General features: G+C 46.1%; 1 protein-coding gene across 1 annotated transcript in view; it reads left to right on the top strand.

Moving 5' to 3' along the window:
- The first annotated feature begins 4,981 nt into the window (after positions 1 to 4,981).
- GUF1 (GTP binding elongation factor GUF1) overlaps positions 4,982 to 23,303 on the top strand; it is a 29,722-nt gene continuing 11,400 nt past the window's right edge. The window contains exons 1-8 of the mRNA XM_056855458.1: positions 4,982 to 5,092; positions 7,328 to 7,476; positions 8,309 to 8,389; positions 10,375 to 10,452; positions 10,819 to 10,902; positions 11,882 to 11,946; positions 12,487 to 12,690; positions 21,824 to 21,963. Of these exons, the coding sequence (XP_056711436.1) occupies positions 4,993 to 5,092; positions 7,328 to 7,476; positions 8,309 to 8,389; positions 10,375 to 10,452; positions 10,819 to 10,902; positions 11,882 to 11,946; positions 12,487 to 12,690; positions 21,824 to 21,963 (901 nt within the window). The 5' untranslated portion in view covers positions 4,982 to 4,992. The remainder of the gene's footprint in view (positions 5,093 to 7,327; positions 7,477 to 8,308; positions 8,390 to 10,374; positions 10,453 to 10,818; positions 10,903 to 11,881; positions 11,947 to 12,486; positions 12,691 to 21,823; positions 21,964 to 23,303) is intronic.

Genomic DNA, 23,303 nt, shown 5'->3' with positions numbered 1-23,303 from the left:
AGCTTTCGTGAGCCACAGCTCACTTCTTCAGATTGTAGAAAAGGGCAAGAGTCCAGTAGCACCTGACAGACTCACAAAAATATTTTCTGGCAGGGTATGAGCTTTCGTGAGCTGTGGCTCACGAAAGCTCATACCCTGCCAGAAAATATTTTTGTTAGTTTTTAAGGTGCTGCTGGACTCTTGCGCTTTTCTACTATCTGAAGAAGTGAGCTGTGGCTCACGAAAGCTCATACCCTGCCAGAAAATATTTTTGTTAGTCTTCCAGGTGCTCCTGGACTCTTGCTCTTTTCTACTATCTGAAGAAGTGAGCTGTGGCTCACGAAAGCTCCTACCCTACCAGAAAATATTCTTGTGAGCCTTTAAGGTGCTACTGGACTCTTGCCCTTTTCTACTACTGCAGACAGACTAACACGGCGACCCACTGGGAATGATCTTTTAGGGATAAAAGTCAACTTAAAGGAAAGAGTGGGGGGATGTGAAATGTCCTGGATCGTTGGGCCGTGGGGATGGAGGACCAGAAATAAACGCATGGCCAGTTTGTTTCTTTAACAACTAGTTGTCTGCAACGAGCAGGTCATTCTAAATGGGTGTGTGCGTGTCAAGAGTCATGTCAAGAGTCATGCCTATTTCTGTTCAAGGGTGAAAACGCATGGCCGCTTTATCCTTTTTTAATCCCTGTTTTAGCCAGGATCGAACGCACATTAGGTGAAACACATGCATTCAATCCAGGCTGAATCCTGGCTGAAACAGGGATTAAAGGAGGATAAAGCGACCATGCGTTTTTGCCCCAAGTGTATCTATTGGTTCTCCTGTTCAAGTGTATCCAGTGGGTTTGTTTCTTTGAACTGTTCAAGCTATCCCCGCTCCTTGCCTCCCCACCCCCTGCTCTGACCTTGAGTTTCTAGCAGGCAACTTCAGTGTTTTGGCTTGCTTACTCCCTACTCCTGCTAGGCATCGTTATCTCCTACTTCCCAGGCCGCTTGGTTTTGCACCTGGGATGACTCAATGCTTAAAGTTATGCTTTGTAGTTTGATTCGCCATTAGCAGCTTTGAACCTGTGGATTTCTCATGCTTTATCTTCGGCTCCTGAATAAACGTTTACCTGCTTTTGACCTACCTGTCTGAGCGAGTGACTTTTTGGGATTGCTGAGGTTGGCTGGAGAACCTCACAGTGTGTGTGTGTGTGTTAAGTGCCGTCAAGTCGCTTCCGACTCATGGCGACCCTATGAATGAAAGTCCTCCAAAATGTCCCATCTTTGACAGCCTTGCTCAGGTCTTGCAAACTGAGGGCTGTGGCTTCCTTCATAGAGTCGATCCATCTCTTGTTGGGCCTTCCTCTTTTCCTGCTGCCCTCAACTTTTCCTAGCATGACTGTCTTTTCTAGTGACTCTTGTCGTCGCATGGCGTGACCAAAACACGACAGCCTCAGTTTAGTCATTTTAGCTTCTAGGGTCAGTTCAGGCTTGATTTGATCTATAACCCACTGATTTTTTTTTGGGCAGTCCTCGGAATCCGTGACACTCTCCTCCAACACCACATTTCAAAGGAATCTATTTTCATCCTATCAGCTTTCTTCACTGTCCAGCTTTCACACCCATACATAGTAATAGGGAATACGATGGGTATTCTAAATGGGTAGCCCTGGAGAATCTGAAGAAGTGAGCTGTGACTCATTAAAGCTCGTGTGTGTGTGTGTAAAGTGCCGTCAAGTCGCAGCCGACTTATGGCAACCCCTTTTGGGGTTTTCATGGCAAGAGTCTAACAGAGGTGGTTTGCCATTGCCTTCCTCTGCACAGCAACCCTGGTATTCCTTGGTGGTCTCCCATCCAAATACTAACCAGGGCTGACCCTGCTTAGCTTCTGAGATCTGACAAGATCAGGCTAAAAGCTCATACCCTGCCAATAATATTGTTAGTCTTTAAGGTGGTACTGGACTCTTGCTCTTTTCTACTGGGTAGCCCTGTTAGTCTGTAGCTAGGGTTGCCAGCCTCCAGCTAGTAGCTGGAGATCTCCCGCTATTACAACTGATTTCCTGCCGATAGAGATCAGTTCACCTGGAGAAAATGGCCCCTTTGGCGATTGCACTTTATGGCATTGAAGTCCCTCCCCTGATCCCACCCTCTTTAGGCTCCGCCTCAAAAATATCCAGGTATTTCCCAAACCTGAGCTGGCAACCCTATCTGTAGACCTGTTAGTCTGTAGCAGCAAAATAAAACAGGAGTCGATGGGATTTTATGTACTCACAAAGTGTATTCCGTCATGAGCTGTCGTATGAGGAATGGCTAAAGAATTGGGGGCTTCTCAGTTTGAAAAAAAGATGACGGGGGAGGGGAAGCATGTTAGAGGTTTATAAAATTATGCATGGAATGGAGTAAGTGAATTGAGAAAACTTTATTTCTCTTTCTTCTGTAAAACTAATGCTAATGGCCTCTCACTGAAGTTGATGGACAAAAAGAAATCACATTTTGGCTGAAGCGGGGATGGAAGTTAGAGCTTTGAGAACAGGTCAGGTATATTTCTGAAAACATAAGTGTAAACTTTCTCTTTTTACAGGACTAAGTCAACCAGTAACCTCAAGGAGGTGTAAAACATACATTCTGAGACTACTGGACCTTTCTGGCACCTATCAACAGCGCTCTTCTTTCTAAGGAACTACTCTGCTGTGTTTGCTCCATCTTTTGGAAATGTGTTTGTGCTGAACCTTTGGCTGAATCTCTGCACAGTTCTGAAAGCTTTGTGTGCTGCACCTCAGTCTGAATTGTAATTCATGCAGCCATCCTGCAGTCATGTTTGTGCATACAGAAAGGACATGGTGTCTGTTTTTCAGACTTAAGAGGTCATGCCAAGCTACTGTTTTGTCATGTCTTTCTGTGCGGGCCGAGAAACCTGCATATTGCCCCACATTCCTCAGGCAATATGGTTCTGAGGCCGACAAGGTAAGAGGAATATGTGCCACGACCCTGGATGCTTTTAAAAGGGATTAGGCAGATGCATGGAAGATATGTCAATTGACAATATCCACATTGAGAGGAAGTAAGCCTCTGAAGCCCTAACCTGGATGGCCCAGGCTAGCCTGATCTCTCCAGATCTTGGAAGCTAAGCAGGGTCTGCCCTGGTTAGTAATTGAATGGGAGACCACCAGGGAAGTCCAGGGTCACTATGCAGAGCCAACAGTAAACCTCCTCTGTTGGCCTCTTGCCTTAAAACACTACGAGGTCACCAAAAGTCAGCTGCAATTGGACGGCACTTTCCACCAGTAAATCTCTGAATCCCAGTGCCAGGAGAAAACACTGGGGGGAAGGCCTTGGCCTCTATGCCCTCTTTGTTGGCCCTCTGGGGCAACTGGTTGGCTGCTGGGTGAAGCAGGGAGCTGGACTAGTTGGACCAGTGATTTGATCATACAGGACTCTTAATGTTAATTTAAAAACTAAGAGAGTTTCATTTTGATGACATAGCTGAGAAACAAACATATTATTAATAGAACAATTAAATTTTTCTTAGCAAGTGGATGGGTTTGATTTGCTGGGTGATATTTGGAATTAGGTTAGATCAGGAGACTGGTATCTACCGTTTTTTCCCGTCACCAGTATATGGTTTATGATCCATCTGGGGCTTTTCTCCTCTCTCAACTCATATTTGTAGATTGTATAAGAGGAATGAAAGATTCAGAGTAGCATCCTAATGCCATGCATATTTATTTGGAATCAAGGCCTATTGGTTTCAAATATGGCAGCCTGAAATGTATTAGTTGAATGGCTATTAATGATTGCTTATTTGCAGCCCGTTACTTGTGCAAGTGTGCTTGCCTGTATTTGTGTAAATAACACTGGTAGATTTTGTTAGGTCAGAACAGAATGGAGAAGGAAAGCAAGCAAATACCCTAAGCCGACTTAAGATGTGTATGTTTTCCTCTTGATTATGAACTTAAAAGCCCTGCTGGGCCAGATATGCTTGCAACAATGAGATTTTGTTTTTAAATGTGAAGATTCCTAGGAGAGAACCTGGAACTTTATATACCTCTGAGTCAGAATCCTTCCCTTTCTGTTTGTATGCACTGGTGCAGTATAGCACAGCTAACAACAGTTTAGATCCAGTGACTCCCTTTTACTGTGTGAGGAGTCTTTGGCCTGTCAGGTGGAGTAATTAGAATGTCAGACTAGGATCTGGATCTGGCTCAGCCATGAAGCACACTGGATGATCTTGGGCCAGTTATCCTCTCTCAGTCTAACCTACCTCACAGAGGACAAAATTGAGGGGAGAATCATGTACACCAGGGATGTTGAACTCAATTGTTACGAGGGCTGGATATGACATAAATGTCACTTGGTCGGGCTGGGCCATGCCTCGCCAGCCCAGATCGGGGGTGGTGGTGGTGGCTGCCTCAGCTGGCTCGTGGGCCAGATCCGGCGCTCGGACCTTATGTTTGACACCCCTGAATTGTATACTGTCCTGAGCTCCTTGGAGCAAGGGCAGGGTGAAGTGCAAAGATAGATAGAAAGCTTTCCTCCAGTGGAGGAAGACTTGTTGAAGAGAGTCCTTGGAATAAAGGCCTCCAGTTTGCCTAGGAAGTCAGCAGACTTCCTGGCAGTATTGTAGAAAGGAAATATAAAATATACAATCTGATCCTGAATGTGTCTTTCTTCGTTGCATTTACTTTCAGTATATAGGATCGCAGGCTGAGAATTGGATCCAGAAACGATCCAACCTGCTCAAATAACTGTTCATCTAAACAATTTACAGATATAAGTCATAATGTTGGAATAGTAAATGTACATGCAGTTCCAGCTCTCCCCTTTGGTTAACAGGAGAACTGCAACTTAACAATATGTATATTTTTAGTATCTTGGAGCTGTAAATATAAAACTCTATTTTTGTGTTTCATGAATGTGTTTCCGAAGCAGCATTAATTTTTTATGTGTGATTTGGCCTCCACTTCAGGTCGTTAATTATTGTTTACCTTTTCCCCTGTATATGTTCCAGAATGTCGTGGATATGTCCCTTTTTCCTGCAGAGAATGTTAGAAATTTTAGCATAGTCGCTCATGTGGACCATGGCAAAAGTACTTTAGCAGACAGGCTGTTGGAAATAACAGGTGAGATAAGTTTGCTATATTATTTTTCACATCACTAGGCTTTACTTGACTTTATATTATCTCAGAGTTCTGTATGTTCATTTATTTATGTATTTAGGGATTGATATTGTGCTTTTGCCCTTACCTGGATGGCCCAGGCTAGCCTGATCTCGTCAGATCTCAGAAGCTAGGCAGGGTCAACCCTGGTTAGTACTTGGCTGGGAGACCACCAAGGAATACCAGGGTCATTATGCAGAACCACCTCTGTTAGTCTCTTGCCTTGAAAACCCTACTGGGTTTCCATAAGTCGGCTGCGACTTCATGGCACTTTACACACACACCCTGCCTCCCCCAACTTCATGGGCACCTAAGGTGGTTTATAACATTGTTCTCCCTTCCTCTGTTAAATCTGCACAACAACAGTGAGGTAGGTTAGGCTGAGTATGACTGGCCCAAAGTCTCCTAGAGAGCTACCACGGCAGAGCGGGGATTGGAACCTGGGTTTCCCAGCTTCTGGTCTGGCACTCTAATTGCTACACCATGCTGGCCCATCACTGCAGCTATGCAAGTAAAGCTGTACAGTTCTTCTGCTGGCTTCACATGACATTTATCATGCTGCAGTATACATTTAGTGAGCAGCTCCCAAATGCTTGAGTGTTTGTATAGTCTTAAAATGCACCATTTGCTTTGTAGGATTTGCTTTGAAAATTTAGTTTATTGTAACGTTGAAGGAGTTGTTTTTATTTTAAAAAACTGTATACCGCCTTTTGAGCATTCAAAGTGGATTTTTTTCAGAAACAGAAAAGTGGGACAGTCCGAAGTTTCCATTCCATGTTAATGGCTTGAGGTACTGCCAGGGCTAAGTTGTTGACCAAAGGTTGTCCACTCAAATTTAAAATTAGCTTTTGGAAATGTAGCCCAGCATCCTAATAATCTCATCTTCCTTTTCTTTCTTTTTTAAAATTTGCAAATAAAAGCCAGGAAGTCTCTTATTTGCCAGCTCCCCCACACAGTACTTTTCTAACTTTTGAGAATCTAACTAAGGCCAAATGTATTATGCAAACTTTAGCAAATTTGCCACATACATGTTTTGCCTTGATTATTGTTTGCCTATCTGGGATTTTCTGCTGGATAGAACTTAAATTACTGTCACCTTCTAGAGATTTCAATGTGTTGGGCAGAGGTGAATGGAAGGGGCCGCAGTTCAGTGGCAGAGCAACTGCTTTGCATGCACAAGGTTGCAGGTTCGATCCCAGGCATCTCAGTTTAAAGGGACCAGGTAGTAGTAGGTGATGTGAAACACCCCCCCCCCCACGGATTTCTATATGCGGCCTTATTGGTATTAGTTTGGGGGGAGTTTTCTCTGAACAGCCAAACTTACCTTTTGAGACTACCCATTTATACAGCATATCATTTGTTTGCCCTGTGCCACTCTGCAGAACGTCATTCCACACCCCAGGGGCTGAATCCTGTGATTACATTCTGCTAATTGCAGAGCCTTCCATAGGTAGAACATGCCTCTTCTGCCGGAAGAGGATTTCCTTGCATGCTTCCAACCATCTGTGGGCTATAAAGTGAGACTTTCCCCCCTTCCCCCTTTTACTGCAGCCCACTGAGATCCACAAAATGTTGTTCCTGGGGGTTTGGCAGTGTGGGGTACAAAGTGAGGATCTGCAGAACTCACCACCCCCTCTTTCAGAAATGGCAAAGCCGTTCCATCGGAGGACCACATGGTTGGATACGGGCTGATGTCTCTGTCTTTAGTGAAATCAGTAGGATTCAACAGGAATGAACTCTGTACTGCATTAGTCCTGAAACACCTTTTCCAGGACTAGTTTCAGGTGGACAGCTGTTTCGCTCTGCAGTAGAAGAGCAAGATTTCAGCCCAGTAGCACCTTCGAGGCCAACAAGATTTCCAGGGAATAAGTTTTCAAGAGTCAAAGCTCTCTTCGTCAGGATTGGGGTATCTGAGGAAGGGAGCTGTAACTCTTGAAAACTTACTCCCTGGAAATCTTGTTGGCCTCTAAGGTGCTACTGGACTCGATTCTTGCTCTTTTCCATGACTGCAAGGTTCTTAAGAACCTTGCTGCGTTATTACAGTTGTCTTGATAAATTTAGAAAACAAACACTTTTGTAACCGTAAGGGCAAAGCGGTATGCCTTTGTATCTGGTTTTTATGTATTTTCCAAAACCTCTTTCAAGTCTTCTCGCTTACAGTGTTATATATTCATTGCTGAAATACATTCTTCTCTCTAGGAACAATTGCCAAAACTGCCCATAACAAACAAGTGCTGGATAAATTGCAAGTGGAGCGGGAAAGAGGAATCACTGTCAAAGCTCAGACTGCCTCTCTTTTTTATAACCAGGAAGGAACAAATTACCTTTTAAATCTCATCGACACGCCTGTAAGTTCCTCATCAGCGTTGCTTAAATAACAGGAGACTCCCTGTATCCTTGCTCCACTGAACTGAAGCAACGGCTCTCACTTGCCAGTTCTGATTTGCTTTTCATGCCCTGTTCCAGTATATCAGCAATGGGTAGTTGACATGCATGTGTGGGGTTTAGTTCAAGCTCCTTGGCCATCCAGCTGATGGTCAGGCCTTGGTGCTGTCATATTAAACCAGAACTTCCCAGACTTGTTGAGCCTGTGGGCCCTTTTGGATGTGTGCGAACAGAAGAAGAGTTGGTTTTTATATGCTGACTTTCTCTACCACTTAAGGGAGAATCAAACCAACTTACAATCACCTTCCCTTCCCCACAACAGACACCCTGTGAGGTAGGTGGGGCTGAGAGAGTGTGACTAGCCCAAGGTCACCCAGCTGGCTTCATGTGTAGGAGTGGGTAATCAAACCCGGTTCTCCAGATCAGAGTCCACCACTCCAAACCACCGCTCTTAACCACTACACCATGATGTGGGGCACCACCACAAAATGGCTGCCATTAGGTGCTGCAGCTAATTATACGAAGGGAGGGTTGAGGCCAAGCGTCTTCCTGCAATGAAGTTACCTGGCTCCGAATGGGTGTTCCTTACACACACAAAGGGTTTGTCTGAATCGCTTCCTGTTCCATTGAGGTGGGAGAAAACTGGGATTAGCACTTTGCTTTGGGGAAAGAGCGATTTGTTGAAGAAGCAAGTGAGCACCATGAAAGCTATTGGGTTCCGCATTGGAGATCACTGTGTTAAACCTTGTTAGTGAAATTTGTGCATCACAAGTTTTTTTTTCAAAATTTGTGCAGGGCCATGTAGATTTTAGCTATGAAGTATCCCGATCATTGTCTGCTTGTCAAGGTGTCTTGCTTGTTGTGGATGCGAACGAGGTAGGCTTCTTAAATTCTTTTAACGGTTTCGTGTACATGGAAGAAGGGGTATCATTGATGTTTCTTTTCTTAGAGCAATGGGGAACTTTCCTCTTGCTAGTGCAGAAAGAGATAATTGGTTCAGGATAACACCGACTTGTCATTCTGGATAACATAAGTTACAGAAAAAGGTTTACTTTGGTGTGTGCTGCAGGCATTTCATTGTGAATTAAACATTTTATGAGATTATGGTCTCTGAGGCTGGTCTTGTCCTGTGAGATGTAGGGTTGGATCCTGCAGGTGCCTTCTGCCAAGTCAGAAAAAGCCTTTCTCTGTCAGAGTCTTTCTTCATCAAAGGAAAACAAAGGGGGAGGTAGTCGTAGGATTCAACCTGATACGTCTATCAGAGTTTTAGGTTCTTAACAGTGCAGTCTTATGCAGAGCTACTGAAATTTAAACTTGAACACATGAAGCTGCCTTATACGGAATCAGACCCTTGGTCCATCAAAGTATTGTCTACTCAGACTGGCAGTGGCTCTCCAGGGTCTCAGGCAGAGAGGTCTTTCGCACCACCTACTTGCCTAGTCTCTTTAACTGGAGATGCCGGGGATTGAACCTGGGACCTCCTGCATGCCAAGCAGATGCTCTACCACTGAGCTACGGCCCTTCCAATTACAATTGTGTTAAACTGTTAGACTGGCATTACTTAACATGGGATGCCACTGTTGGTCCACTGATAATTTACAGGAATGGAACCTTTGCTGGGAGTTGCTTACAACCACACACATGAGTTACTGAGATCCAAAATGGCTGCAAAGTATGTAATTCAACTTCAGTGCCTCTGAGTCAAAACTTAAATTTACTTCGTAGTTTGTTGCATTCGGACTGGTAGCACATAAAAATTAAGATTATTACAGAGTTGAGAAGTGCACTTAAAATGCATAAGGATTTTTTAGATCTTTTTTGTACACAACAATAGCTCAGTTAACATGTCGGACTCCAAAATCTTTGGCTCTTGGTTAAGGGCAGTAGCAGTTTCCCAGAACTGCAATTTACTTGCTGGAGAAAATGCTATTTATTTCTCGTTCTATAGCTTGTGCTTGTATTTGTAATTAGGAAGTGCTGTGTGCCTGTTTCCTGGTCAGTTGTAGGCTAGTTTCCCCTCACCAGTTTCATTTTGTGTACTTAATTTTTAGATGTTTAACATTTCTACGCTGTATAGGAGCATTCATCTGTCTCTTTAAGAATTAAACTGCTGCTATTATACTGCCCTTGTACAAATCAATGGTGAGACAACACTTGGCATACTGTGTGCAGTTCTGGTCACCACACCTAAAAAAAGAATATTACAGAGCTTGAGAAGGTGCAGAAAAGAGCAACCAAAATGATCAGGGGGCTAGAGCAACTGCCCTACGAGGAGCAGTTAAAATGTTTAGGGCTGTTTAGCTCGGAAAGAAGGCGGTTACGGGGAAACATGATAGAGGTCTATAAAATTATGCATGGTATGGAGAGAATGGACAGGGAGAAGCTTTTCTCCCTCTTTCATAATACTAGAACACGGGATTATCTGCCAAAGCTGGAAGGTGACAGATTCAAAACTGATAAAAAGAAGTATTTCTTCACACAACGCATAGTTAAATTGTGGGACTCCCTGCCCCAGGATGTGGTGATGGCTGCCAACTTGGAAGGCTTTAAGAGGGGAGTGGACATGTTCATGGAGGAGAGGGCTATCCATGGCTACCAGTCAAAATAAATACTAGTCATAATGCATACCTGTTCTCTCCAGGATCAGAGGAGCATGCCTCTTGTACTAGGTGCTGTGAAGACTGGATGGCCTTGGTCTGATCCAGCATGGTTTTTCTTATGTTCTTAAGATGACAGAGTTATATCATGCATTATCACATTATTAAGTTTCTTTTTGTCCTCTATTTTCCTTTTCCTGTGAACTGTATTTTGAAAAATACACCCAAGAAGCTCAAGCTGTTTAATATCTGATCTTTTTCTAGGGCATTCAGGCTCAAACGGTGGCAAACTTTTATCTTGCTTTCGAAGCGCAACTCTCAATAATTCCTGTTATAAATAAGGTAATGCTGATGAAACTGTCATGTGACATTAATGAACTCTGAAATAGTGCATCCTAGTGCATCTTTGACTGAGTCTAACTCCAGCAAGCCTGAGGGTTGAGCTTTCTCTTGGTAAAGAAATTCCTAAATAAATAGCCTGTTCTTTGGCTGCAGAAGTGAGTTGGGCTTATTTATGAAGATTAGAGACATTTTCCAAATTGCTAATAAAAGATGGGGGAGGGTGTGGACAAGGAAAATTAAATACATTTTTCAAATTGCCGGTGTATGCATAGGCATCCTGTCATTTTGGTGGCAGCTTCAAAACTCACTTCCCTGTGTATGTTTTCCTGGTAGTCAAACTGACGTAACCATAATATTGTTTTGCAGATTGATCTAAAGAATGCCGATCCTGAGAGGGTTGAAAAACAAATTGAAAAAGTATTTGATATCCCCAAAGAAGACTGTATTAGGGTAAGATGGTCTCTTAAAAACAACAACAACAACTTGTAGAGTTGGAAGGAAGGCTGTTCTATATGAAAATTGTATAGGGCTGTTTTTATAATAAAAATAATGGGTTAGATTCTACCAGGTTTTCTGATAGGGTAGGAAAGATGGTAGAGGGACCATCTCTCTCAGTCCCCCTCCTCCTCGCAACCCTGTACCCCAGCACAGCCTTTTGAGTGACCGAAAAGAGCCCCTCCTCCCTCCAATGTCTGCAGAGAAGCTGCTGGGATCCATCCCGGACATTCTTAGTCTCATGTCTTAATCGAGCAAGGGGGATCTATTCTATGCTCAAGACATTTCTGCATTCAGAGTCCCTTGGTAGAGATATGGAGTAGAAACTCTAGCCCCCAAACCCTGAGAATTATGTTAGATTGTGTTGGTTTGCAGATCCCCTAACAAGTGGTTGGTATGACTATCTTCAGCAGCACCAATGACCTGGTGGTCAGGGGACTGAGCCCAAGATTTGACTCTAAGAAAGCCAATTGTAGTGGTAATCCATCCAACTAATATACATACAGGGACTCTTGCATACAGTAGCATGCCTGGATATGTGGGTGGAAGCCAGCATTTATTCTACATGTGCTTAAGTATTATGGGAATATCAATACACACTGTTCTGTATTATGTTTGCTGTGCACAATTTCTCTGATTTGGCAAGGAGAATGCTAGCAGGTTGGATGAAATCCTATTTTTTTGTTTAGCGAAAAGATGGTTAAACACTTGCAGTAAGCCTTTCTGTTGGAAATAATATTCCATGCTTTCTTAATTATCTGCAATTCTGAATGATGTGATCTGTTCAATGTAGCATTTGTAGCAAAGATGTTTCAAATATAACTGGATGTTTTAATTGAAGCAAAATATATAAATGTGGCCTTTGTATTTCACTAGCATTCTTTCAAAATCAAGTCAACTTTCATTGTTAACTTTTTCTTTTCTTTTTAAAAAGATTTCTGCCAAACTCGGAACAAATGTTGAAAAAATACTTCAGGAAGTTATTGCAAGGATCCCCCCGTAAGTTTTTTTTTCTTGTCTGTTTTGTGCTCTTGGTATAACTTTATGTCCAGTTTTCTACTTCAGCCTGGTTACGTGTTGTCACTTGAAGTCTAGAAATACGACCCTTAATTTATGGAACAGTACTTTAAAAATCAGTGCGTGGAGAAGCATGGTCATAGAATCACATTTTTGTTCCACCTCCCGAGAAGCTCAGTACATTGTACAGGATTCTCCCCTCCCCATTTTAACCTCACTTCTGTAAGGTAGGTTAGCCTGAGAGCATGTGAGTGGCCCAAGGTCACCCATGGAGCTTTGCGGTTGAGTGGGGATTTGAACCTGGGCCTTCCTGCTCCTAGTCCCAGACTGGCTCTCAGTTTCACAGTATCCTACAGCCTGTGTGTGTGTGAACTTCACATTTTATATGATTTTTTAAAAATATATTATTTTGGTCTAGTCAATGGCTCTCTATAAATGGGAGCCCTTTGAGAATATGCATCGAGTACTGAATAGATAATGCTGAGATTTTGCTTTGTTATTTGTTTTCTGCATCTGTAACAGGCCCACGATCAGCACTTGTGACCCGCTGAAGGCTCTGGTGTTCGATTCTACCTTTGATCATTACCGAGGGGTCATCGCTAACATAGCGCTGTTTGGCGGGGAGGTCCGTAAGGGCCATAAGATAATGTCAGCTAACACAAAAAAGACTTACGAAGTTAATGAAGTAGGAATTCTGACACCCAACGAGCTACCAACACATAAACTGTAAGGTTTTTTTTTTCCTTTTTCCAAAAAAAAGGGCTGTTTGGGGCCTAGGGTTGCCAGATACACCTGGCAACCGGCGGAGGAGAGTGTGGGGGAACTTATCAACAGTGAACTGAGGCCTAGCCCCCACGTTGTCAGTGACGTGTCGACTTCACTTCTTCTTTTTTTAAAAGATATTTTATTAACATTTTCAGAGAAAAACAAACAAATTACATACACATACATTCACACAATTTGAACTCCAGGGAGTCTATTTCATCTTACATTTCAAACATCTTATACATTGTTCTTATATTCTACAGTTTGGTTAATAAATTCCTTCTATACTATATAAGCTGATCCTTATGTTTAACAGTCTACTTTTTCCGTTTATGTCAGCCCTTGACCCACAGAACCAGAAATCACCACAAAGTCTTATAGAGTCCAAACAGATGGCTTTTACTGATCAAATAGGCATACAGTGCAAACGAATAAAATGACAGCTATGAAAGGCTCACTAGCTGGGAGATATTATAAGGCAGGAAAGGCGGGAGATTACACGCAGGAATACAGTTTCCCAGGAGCTGAGTTCCCAGGCTTAGGCATGCGACCTTGGGGGGCAGACAATACAGCACAGAGACAGAGGCAATAACGAAACCGAGATAGCACCTGACATTCTGCTCCCCTCAAGGCCCCCTCCCAGTTCGCAAGGGGGCTGGCCTGTCCGGGTAAGCAATGTGAAAGGCGTCGACGAGGTCGGGGGCGGAGACATCCCGTGCGCGCACCCATTCGTCATAGGCAGGGGGAAAATGTTTCCAACGAACCAGATATTGGAGAGTGCCATGGTGAATACGGGAGTCAAGGATTTTGGAGACTTCGAAGTGTTCTTCCCCCCCCACCATGATGGGCTGCGCAGGCGGTGGGTTTGGATGCCACCGTGGAGAAGCAACATGGGGTTTGAGGAGGCTTATGTGGAAAACAGGATGCACACGCCTCAAGGATTTGGGGAGAGCCAGTTCCACTGTGACAGGGTTTATGACCCGCGTAATGGGGAAAGGGCCAATGAATTTGGCGCTGAGTTTATGGCACGGTTGGGTGGAACGGAGGTTTTTGGTGGAAAGGTAAACCAAAGCACCCACTTGCAGATCACCCCCGGGGGAGCGATGTTTGTCAGCTTGCGCTTTGTATTTACGTTTGGCCCGGTCGAGGTTGCTAACGAGCCAGGGCCAAGTGGTACGGAGGGCGTGTGCCCAGGAGGCAATGTCGGGGTTCCCCTCCCCCTCTACATCATCTGTAGGAACGATGGGACTGAAATCTTGTCCATACACAGCAAAAAACGGGCTAAAACCTGTGGATTGATGCATGGCATTATTGTAGGCATATTCTGCTAAAGGTAACAGTTCCACCCAGTTATCCTGGTGGTAGTTAACATAACAACGCAAATAACATTCAAGTACAGCATTGACACGTTCAGTTTGACCATCAGTTTGAGGATGGTATGCACTAGATAATCCCTGTTCCACCCCCACCAACTTGAGGAAAGCTTTCCAAAACTTAGAAACGAAACCACTTCCGCGGTCACAAATTATTTTACGCGGAAACGAATGTAAACGAAATATATGCGTCACGAAGAGACGGGCCAGTTTCTGAGCAGAGGGGATCCCTGCACATGGAATCAAATGTATTTGCTTAGAAAACAAATCAGTAACAACCCACAACACAGTTTTACCCCCACTGAGAGGGAGATCAGTCATGAAGTCCATAGCAATCACTTCCCAAGGTCTGCTGGGCGTTTCAAGAGGTTGTAGCAGTCCCGGGGGTTTGCCCTGCGATCGTTTCGCAGCGGCACAAACGGGACAGCTGCGGATGAAGGAGTCAATGTCGGAACGCATTCCCCCCCACCAGAACTGTCTGCGCAATAAGTGAAGGGTCTTCAGAAACCCAAAGTGCCCAGCTGTTTTGGCTCCATGAGCTAAATGTAAAACGTCCTTCCGGAGAGCTTTGGGTACATACAATTTTGAGTCTTTGTACCAGGACCCCCCTTGTTCCAAAACACCAGGAGGTAGGGTATGAGCGGAACGTTCTAAAAGGCACTGGTCCCGAAGGACAGTTAAAAAGGATTCGGAGATGGGGATTTTGGAGGGAGCCCCCCCGTCGGTCCTGGAGATCTGAGGAATAGTTATAGGGTTAGTGCTTACGTGCGGCGGCGCGCAGACTGCAGGCGGCTGAGCGGTCGGAGGGGTAGGAGGGGCGGGAACTCCGGTCTGTTGCGGTGGCGGCTGGGCAGCCGGTTGGGCTGGCGGAGCTTGCGAGTTAGGGAAGGTGTGTTGATGCTGGGATCGGGTTTGCACAGCCAGCATAGGTAGGGCCCCACGTTGCATAGGGGTGAACAGAGAGTTGGTAGGTCTTTCGAGTTTTACCGGATATTGTGGTAAACGGGAGAGGGCATCCGCGAGAACGTTCTGCTTCCCAGGGACGTGCTTCAGGGTGAAACGGAACTGAGCAAAGAACTCCGCCCACCGTTGTTGTTTCGCCGATAGCTTATGGGACCCCGTGAGGGCAGCTAGATTTTTGTGATCGGTCCAAACTTCAAAGGGTACTTTAGACCCTTCCAAGAATTGCCGCCATAAAGTCAGTGCATGATGAACTGCAGAGGCCTCTTTCTCCCAGATGGGCCAGTTTAATTGAGCGTGCGCAAATTTTTTTGAAAAGTAAGCGCAAGGGTGAAGAAGACCGTCCGGTCCTTGCTGGAGGAGAGCCCCTCCCATGGCTACATCGGAAGCATCGACTTGCACAATGAACATTTGATTTGGGTCTGGGTGCCGTAGCACCGGCTCCGAAGTGAAGAGGCGTTTGAGGGCCAGAAAGGCGGCTTGGCATTGCTCAGTCCATAGGATTTTTGCGGAGGGCAAGGCAGCCGAGCTTACTTTTCCCTTAGTTTTCAGTAGGTCCGTAATGGGTAGAGCCACTTGGGCGAAGTTAGGGATGAATCCCCGATAGAAGTTTGCAAATCCCAGAAATTGCTGTACTTGCTTACGGTTGGTGGGGGGAGTCCAATCGAGGACGGCTTGGACTTTGGCGGGGTCCATGCGAAGACCTTGGTGGGAGATGATGTATCCCAAAAACGTGAGTTTGCTTTGGTGAAATTCACACTTAGCTAGTTTAGCGAACAGTTGATGGTTACGCAGGCGTTGTAGAACTTCCCTGACCAGAGTCACATGCTCGTCCATAGTTTTCGAATAAATGAGAATGTCATCTAAGTAGACCACCACCCCACGATATAGAAGGTCATGTAGGATTTCATTGATGAGTTGCATGAAGACCCCCGGGGCCCCTTTTAATCCGAACGGCATTACAAGGAATTCATACATTCCGAAACAGCTAGAGAAGGCAGTGAGGTGTTCATCTCCTTCGCGGATACGGACTCGGTAGTAGGCTTCCACCAAGTCTAATTTAGAGAACACACGGCCTTCCTGTAATTGTCCCAAAATATCCGATATTAATGGGATAGGATAGGCGTTGGTCTGGGTAACCGCATTGAGCTTTCTGAAGTCAATGCACAGGCGAAGGTCGCCCTCTTTTTTCCGGACGAAAAACGCGGGGGCCGAGTTTGGGGCATTCGAAGGGCGAATGAACCCTCTGGCGAGGTTTTTGTCCAAAAAGTCCCGGAGGACAGTGCGCTCGGAAGCGCTCATAGGGTAAATCTTACTTTTGGTTAATGTGCAATCCTTTACTACTTCAATCGCACAGTCTGAGGCCCGGTGGGGGGGTAAGGCATCACATTCCCTAAGGTCGAAGACATCTTCAAAGTCCCGGTATACAGCGGGTAGAGCCGGTGGTACTGGGGCAGTAGAGGTTAACGCTGGAACGGGCGGAAATGGCAGAGCAAAGTTTTGCCGATGCTGGTCGCAGGTGGGACTAGCGAAAGAGATAGTGTTTGTTTCCCAATCAATATTGGGACTATGTCCTTTAATCCAGTTAATTCCCAAGACCACTTCAAATCGGATAGGGGCTATAGTGAAGTCTATTTGTTCCCAGTGGGAACCAATTCCCATTGCCACCCCTATGGTGCGATGATCAACTGGACCCCCCTGGAATTGGCTCCCGTCCATTTGAGCAAATTGGACGGGGGCGGGTAAAGCCTCTGAGTCGGCTCTGAGTGCAGCAAACGTGGCTTCGCTTATGAGAGTGCGACAGCAACCGGAGTCAATTAGTGCTTTGACGGGGATTTGTGGACCTCCGTTAAGTTGTTGTAAAACTGCATCTACGTAGACGGTGGAGTCCACTTCTTTGATTTTGGTAGGAGCATTCGGTTTGATAGGAAGATCCTGAGAGGTCTGTGGAGATGCTCCATTCACCACAGACCGGAGCCGTTTTTTGACAAGTCGAGGGGAGATTCCAGGTTTAAGGCTGGAGAAATCCAAGGGTTTTCCTCATCCGAAGAGGGAAAGCTGTCCCCCAATGGGGCACTTGTAATCCGAGACCCGGCGGGGTCGTTGGAAGCAGGCAGGGAGGCTGGGTCCCCGGCATGGAGTGCAGAGGGTGTGGGCCTTCCCGGAGCTGCGCTGCGGGTGGCCGCGGTGCCTCTGCGTGGTGGACGACCTCGGGCGCGGGTTGTCGTGCTGGGACGAAATAATTCCTGGCGGCGTGGGCAAACGGCTGCAAAGTGGCCCAGTTCTCCGCATGTAAGACAGGCACCCCTCTGAAATCGGGCTTCACGTTCCTGGAGCGGACGTGGGGGATTTCGTGGGACGAGCAGTGGTGCCTTGGGTTGAGGCTTTTGGGTACCCTTCTCCTTGTGCTTTTGACGGACGAGAGAAATAAAGCGGCGGCGGCTTTCCACTTCCTCGGCTAATAGGATCCAGCCTTCGAGGGTATCGGGATCGCCCCGCATGTAAGACCAGTTCAGAATGTCAGGATGCAAGGCTTCCCTGAAATGATGGATTAGGGTGGTCTCGGGCCAACCTACAATTTTACTTGCTAGTCGCTGAAATTCATCGGCAAATTCCCGAACTGTAGCAGAGCCTTGTTTTAATTGTAAGAGTTCCGTTTTGGCTCTTTCTCCCAGGAAGGGGTCCTCAAACCTCCTTCTCAGGGCAGTCATGAAGTTGTTGAGGGAACGAATCGCACGAGAGCGGGTGTCAAACTGGAGGACCATCCAGTCAGCCGCTTTGCCTGTCAGGAGGGAAGCTACGTACCGCACCCGGCTATCTTCCGTGGGGAAAAGTTGACCTTGTTCTCGCATATAACTGTCCACTTGATGCAAGAAACAAGGCAAAGTCTCAAGAGATCCGTCATACGTAGTCCTCAATTTGAGTTGCTTCCAAGGACCGGGCGCGGGCTGACCCGGTTGCACGGGTGGTCCGGGCGGAGGAGCAACAGGAGCTCCGGGAGGCACGGGTGGAGCAGGTACATTAGCAGGTGGTTGCACGGGTGGTCCGGGCGGAGGAGCAACAGGAGCTCCAGGAGGTAAGGGTGGAGCAGGCACATTAGCGGGTGGTTGTACGGGTACCCCCTGACCCGGTATCGGAACGGGCTGTCTCTGAGCTATCAGGGTTTGTTGTAATTGCCTGTTCTCGTGAAGCATAAGTTCCATTACTTCTTGGAGTTGATCAACACGGTCGGAGAGCTCCCGATTCTGGGCTCGTAAAAGATGAACCTCCTCACTTGGGCCACCAGTAAGATGAGGCTTACTGGTTCGGAAGCTCGTGGCCCATTGAGAGCTATCCCCATATAAATCCTCGTCTTCAGACTCATCTGAGTCTCGACGTCGGTCAGCCAAACGGCGTGCGCGTTGGGTCGCACGCGACGGGACAAACGCCGGGGAAAAAGTTAGACCCGATAGTCCCAGTACATAGTCCTTGGGGCGCGTGTCCACGTTCGCCTGATTCCTTGCTGCAGCCGCCCTGGCTGCTTCCGCCGCCTCTCTCTCTCTTGCGACCCTAGCCGCTTCGGCGGCTTGCTGATCCGCAAGGACTTTGGCGTTCTCAAGTCTTAGGGCAGCCTCTGCCGTAATGCGCGGCAAAAGTTCTGTCTCGAGGAGCAAGAGTATGGGGTCAGGTTCCCCGCCCAGCAGAGGTTGTACTCGAACCGCCAGTGCGGATGCCTCGGCTCCAAACGTCGGGGTCAAAACTTGAGCCAAGGTGGCTACCGGGGTGTCCTTTGTACATTCCACAAGGAGAAGAGCGGTGCTAATAGCGACTCGCTTGGCCTCAGCCTGGCAGCTGGCCGCATCCGGGATCAGGGAAAAACCCTCCGGCGGGGCTCCCGCCATGGTAGAAAGAGTTTGTCGAGAAATAAGATTATCCAAAAGTCCAGTTAATATTTGTAAATCCTCAGTCGCCAATCGGGCATCGTCCAGTAATTGATCCAAGTCCTGAAGATCTAAACGAGCATCAGTATCCTCCGATGTTAACATCCAGAGACGTCCTGTAAGAGATTGCCACTGCGCGTGTACCAGTCCCCTCAAGCGGCAAACCTCTCGGTTCGTCCGGAAAAGTTCAGCGATTAAGTCCTGTAACAGAGTAGGGTCCTCTGAGAAGGGCTCCAGGGTAGTAGATCACCTGGAGAGCTGCACAGCTCCCATCCAAGTGGCAGGCGAACCCCCCCTGGGCTCCAGCCTGGCTAGGAGAACGGTGAAGAGATAGCTGTCATAATGTCAGCCCTTGACCCACAGAACCAGAAATCACCACAAAGTCTTATAGAGTCCAAACAGATGGCTTTTACTGATCAAATAGGCATACAGTGCAAACGAATAAAATGACAGCTATGAAAGGCTCACTAGCTGGGAGATATTATAAGGCAGGAAAGGCGGGAGATTACACGCAGGAATACAGTTTCCCAGGAGCTGAGTTCCCAGGCTTAGGCATGCGACCTTGGGGGGCAGACAATACAGCACAGAGACAGAGGCAATAACGAAACCGAGATAGCAGCCTGACAGTTTAACATAATCAAAATAACATTCCCATTTTTTTTGAAATTCTTCAATCATCTTCTCTTTCATCAAGCTGGTCAGTCTGGCCAGTGTCGACGTCACTTCTGACACTCACTGGAAGTGATGTCATCACATCGCTGATGACTTGGGGACACTGGTGTGGGCAAAAACTCTATGGTAGAAGTTGTTTTTAACCGTAGAGTTTTTGCCCACATGCCAGAGCTTCCCTATGTCATAGGCAACGTGATGACATAGATTCTAGTGAGCACTGGAAGAGATGTCGATGTGTCGCCAATGATGTGGGGGCTTGGCCTCAGTTTGCCGCTGGTAAGCCCGTCCCCCCCTCCGCAGGTTAGCTGAACGGCTCTGGGGGAAGGGAACCCAAAGTGGGGGATCCCCTGCCCCCAGTGGGGGCATGACAACCGTATTGGGGACTGTGCTGATGTCTGTATTACTTTTTTTTAAAAAGAAATTGATATGTCGCCTCTCCAGAGTCCTGTCCAAAGTGGCTTGTCTGCTGTGACTGCTGCTTGACAAGGCTGCTCTGTTACAGAGTTAATCCCAACTCCCAGTTTAAAACAGGCACATGGAAACCAAAATTCTCTTTGACTGTGTTGAAGCCGCACATTAGCCACTAAACCACAAGGTGGTGGGAAGAATGATCAGTCTCTTCAACAATCGTTCAGTAAGGGTACCAGTCTTCTGGCTGAAGAGAGAGTTTATTCCAGGTCTTGTTGAAAACCTTGTATCCCAGCCAATCATCACGGTAGTGTCTTTTAAGAACTTTGTTTATAATCACTCTAGTTATTCTTGAACAGATTAAATCAACAAGAACCACAATTATACAGAAAACAGTTTCAGAGAGTAGTTGGTCTGCAGTAAAAAAGCCAGTAGCACCTTAGAGGCCATCAAGCTTTTGAGAGTCAGAGCTGATGAAGGGAGCGTTGGCTCTCAGAAGCTTATATCCCTCCAAATTTTGTTGGCCTCTAAGGTGCTACTGGACTCGAATGCTGAAAACATTAGCATATATAAATGAGATTAAGAATAAAAAGCATGCATGTCATCCCTTCTCCTACCTAGCTTGCATTTAAAGGTAAAAATGCAATTTTGAACATTCTTATCAAGCTTTATCAAGAAACTATACTCTCACCACAATTCCCATCTGGGATCCCTGGATATTTTAAGGTGTGTCTCACTTACATAGACAAAATTACACAAGCCTCCCATGACTTTATTAAACCATCTAATTCATTTTCTGTAAAGGTGTGATTTTAGACATCTCTGAGCATTCCAAATAATAATTGTTGCAAACTCTGGGCGAAAACGCATGGTCGCTTTAGCCTCTTTTATTCCCTGTTTCAGCCAGGATTCAGCCAGGATCAAATGCATGCGTTTCGCCGAACATGCGTTCGATCCTGGCTAAATCCTGGCTGAAACAGGATAAAGGAGGCTAAAGCAACCATGCGTTTTCGCCCTCTGTTTGGTTGTTCTGAGATTTATTCTGGGTTTAAAGTTATTCTTCTCAAAGTTAAAAACTGTACATTAAGCTAGAACAGTGAAAAAGATTTGTGTTTGCAGATCAACACACAAACCTACAAGTGAACTCTCAGGCATACTGTGTCGAAACATCCTAACAAGTTAAAACCTGCAACAGCCTTCCCTTCAGACTTTGTCTTCCTTTTGACATGATGGGCAAACAGACTAGAGCTAAGCCCAGTAGGTAGAACTGAGTAGTTGCGCCTGAGTTGTGCTTTTGTGCATGGTGTCGTGTTAGTGCTTTGAGTCCCTGCCTGTTGTCAAAAACATTTCAGCCAGTAATCTTATGCTTTTTTTTTTACTTTGCGAAAAAAGGGTAGCAATTTCATTTAAAAAATCATAGCATTGAACAAAGAGGCTAAGGGGAGGGGCCGTGGCTTAGCAGCAGAGCATCTGCTTGGCGTGCAGAAGGTCCCAGGTTCAATCCCCGGCATCTGCCATGAAAAGGACCATGCAAGCAGGTGATGCGAAAGACCTCAGCCTGAGACCCTGGAGAGCCGCTGCTGGTCTGAGTAGACAATACTGACTTTGATGGACCAACGGTCTGATTTAGTATTTGTGTTCAAGGGGCTGGAATTGTAGGTGTGGTGGGAGAGGGCTGTATGATCAGATTCTAATTAAGGGGTGAGATGCTTGCTTTTCTTCGTATTATACATATCTCCACACGATACCGATTTTATTTAGATATGCGGGCCAGGTGGGCTACCTGATTGCTGGAATGAAAGAGATTACAGAAGCCCAAATCGGAGACACACTCTGTTTACATAACCAACCAGTGGAGCCACTGCCGGGGTTTCAGCCAGCGAAGCCAATGGTCTTTGCAGGTGAAGTGCACATACTCCTTCAAAGGATGGGGAGCAGCTGAATGTGGAGTAAGAGAGAGGGCTCAGACTGTGATGAGGATTAGGAGAACAAACTCGTTACTAGGCTGCTTTGAGGAATAACGTCTCGCCTCTTCTGAGTGCTGATTTATTATCTTAACTTGACTGTTTGGCTGCTGCTGGGATCCTGAATAAAGTGGATAGCTCATGGCCCACCGTGACCATCAGCCATGCCTCGCACAAGAGGCCATTCTCACTGTTAGGTATCTGTATGGTACTGGATCCCTGTTAGCAAGCGTGAGTTAGATCCCAAAGAGACAGTTCTCCAGCTAATACATAACTTCCATTGGCAGAGGAGTGGAGGGTGGTTTTTGTTGATTTATCTTCTGCAGATGTCTACCCCCAGGTAGGGTTGCCGACCTCCAGGTACTAGCTGGAGATCTCCTGCTATTACAACTGATTTCGAGCCGGTAGAGATCAGTTCACCTGGAGAAAATGGCCGCTTTGGCAATTGAACTCTATGGCATTGAAGTCCCTCCCCTTCCTAAGCCCCGCCCTCCTCAGGCTCCACCCCAAAAACCTCCCGCCAGTAGCAAAGAGGGACCTGGCAACCCTACCCCCAGGACCATGATTTGGGCCAGGGAAAAGAGGAAGTCGGTGAGTTGCATAGGAAGTGTGAATTGGAAAAGTCCCACTTAGCCAGCGATAATCTGCTGGTGGAGTTTTGGATCCAACTCTATGAGATGGTATGAATCAGCCCAAATTAGCAAGCAAAACCAATTACTTAACTGTGTGTGTAAAGTGCCTTCAAGTCGCAGCCGACTTATGGCGACCCGTTTTTTGGGGGGGTTTCATGGCAAGAGACTAACAGAGGTGGTTTGCCAGTGCCTTCCTCTGCACAGCAACCCCCGTCTTCCTTGGTAGTCTCCCATCCAAGTACTAACCAGGGCTGACCCTGCTTAGCTTCTGAGATCTGACGAGATCAGGCTAGCTTGGGCCATCCAGGTCAGGGCGATTACTTAACTAGGGCACAAAAATGATCTTGAAATTGCTTATCTGCTGTATTTTGCTGGGCTGGAACTATGGAAGTGCAGGGTATAAGTGTATATTGTTTCTTTTTAAGGACTGATGCAGTCGGAGAGCATCTGTTATTTTCCTAAATATTCCTATAGAATATTTTTGCCATTTATGATCATTCAGATAAAGTAATACCGGTTAGCAGAATTAATTTTAAGAAATGTTATTCTTCCCTGGATGGTTTGTTAAATATTCCAGCCGATAATCCTTTCTGAAGAAATATGGTTACTGCTTCTATATGCAAACAGACCAAAGGCACACCATTT

The sequence above is a fragment of the Euleptes europaea genome, chromosome 9 (genome assembly GCF_029931775.1).
Source record: "Euleptes europaea isolate rEulEur1 chromosome 9, rEulEur1.hap1, whole genome shotgun sequence".
NCBI lineage: Eukaryota > Metazoa > Chordata > Lepidosauria > Squamata > Sphaerodactylidae > Euleptes > Euleptes europaea.
Note: the sequence above shows the minus strand (reverse complement) of the source record. Positions and strands in the feature narration are given on the sequence as shown.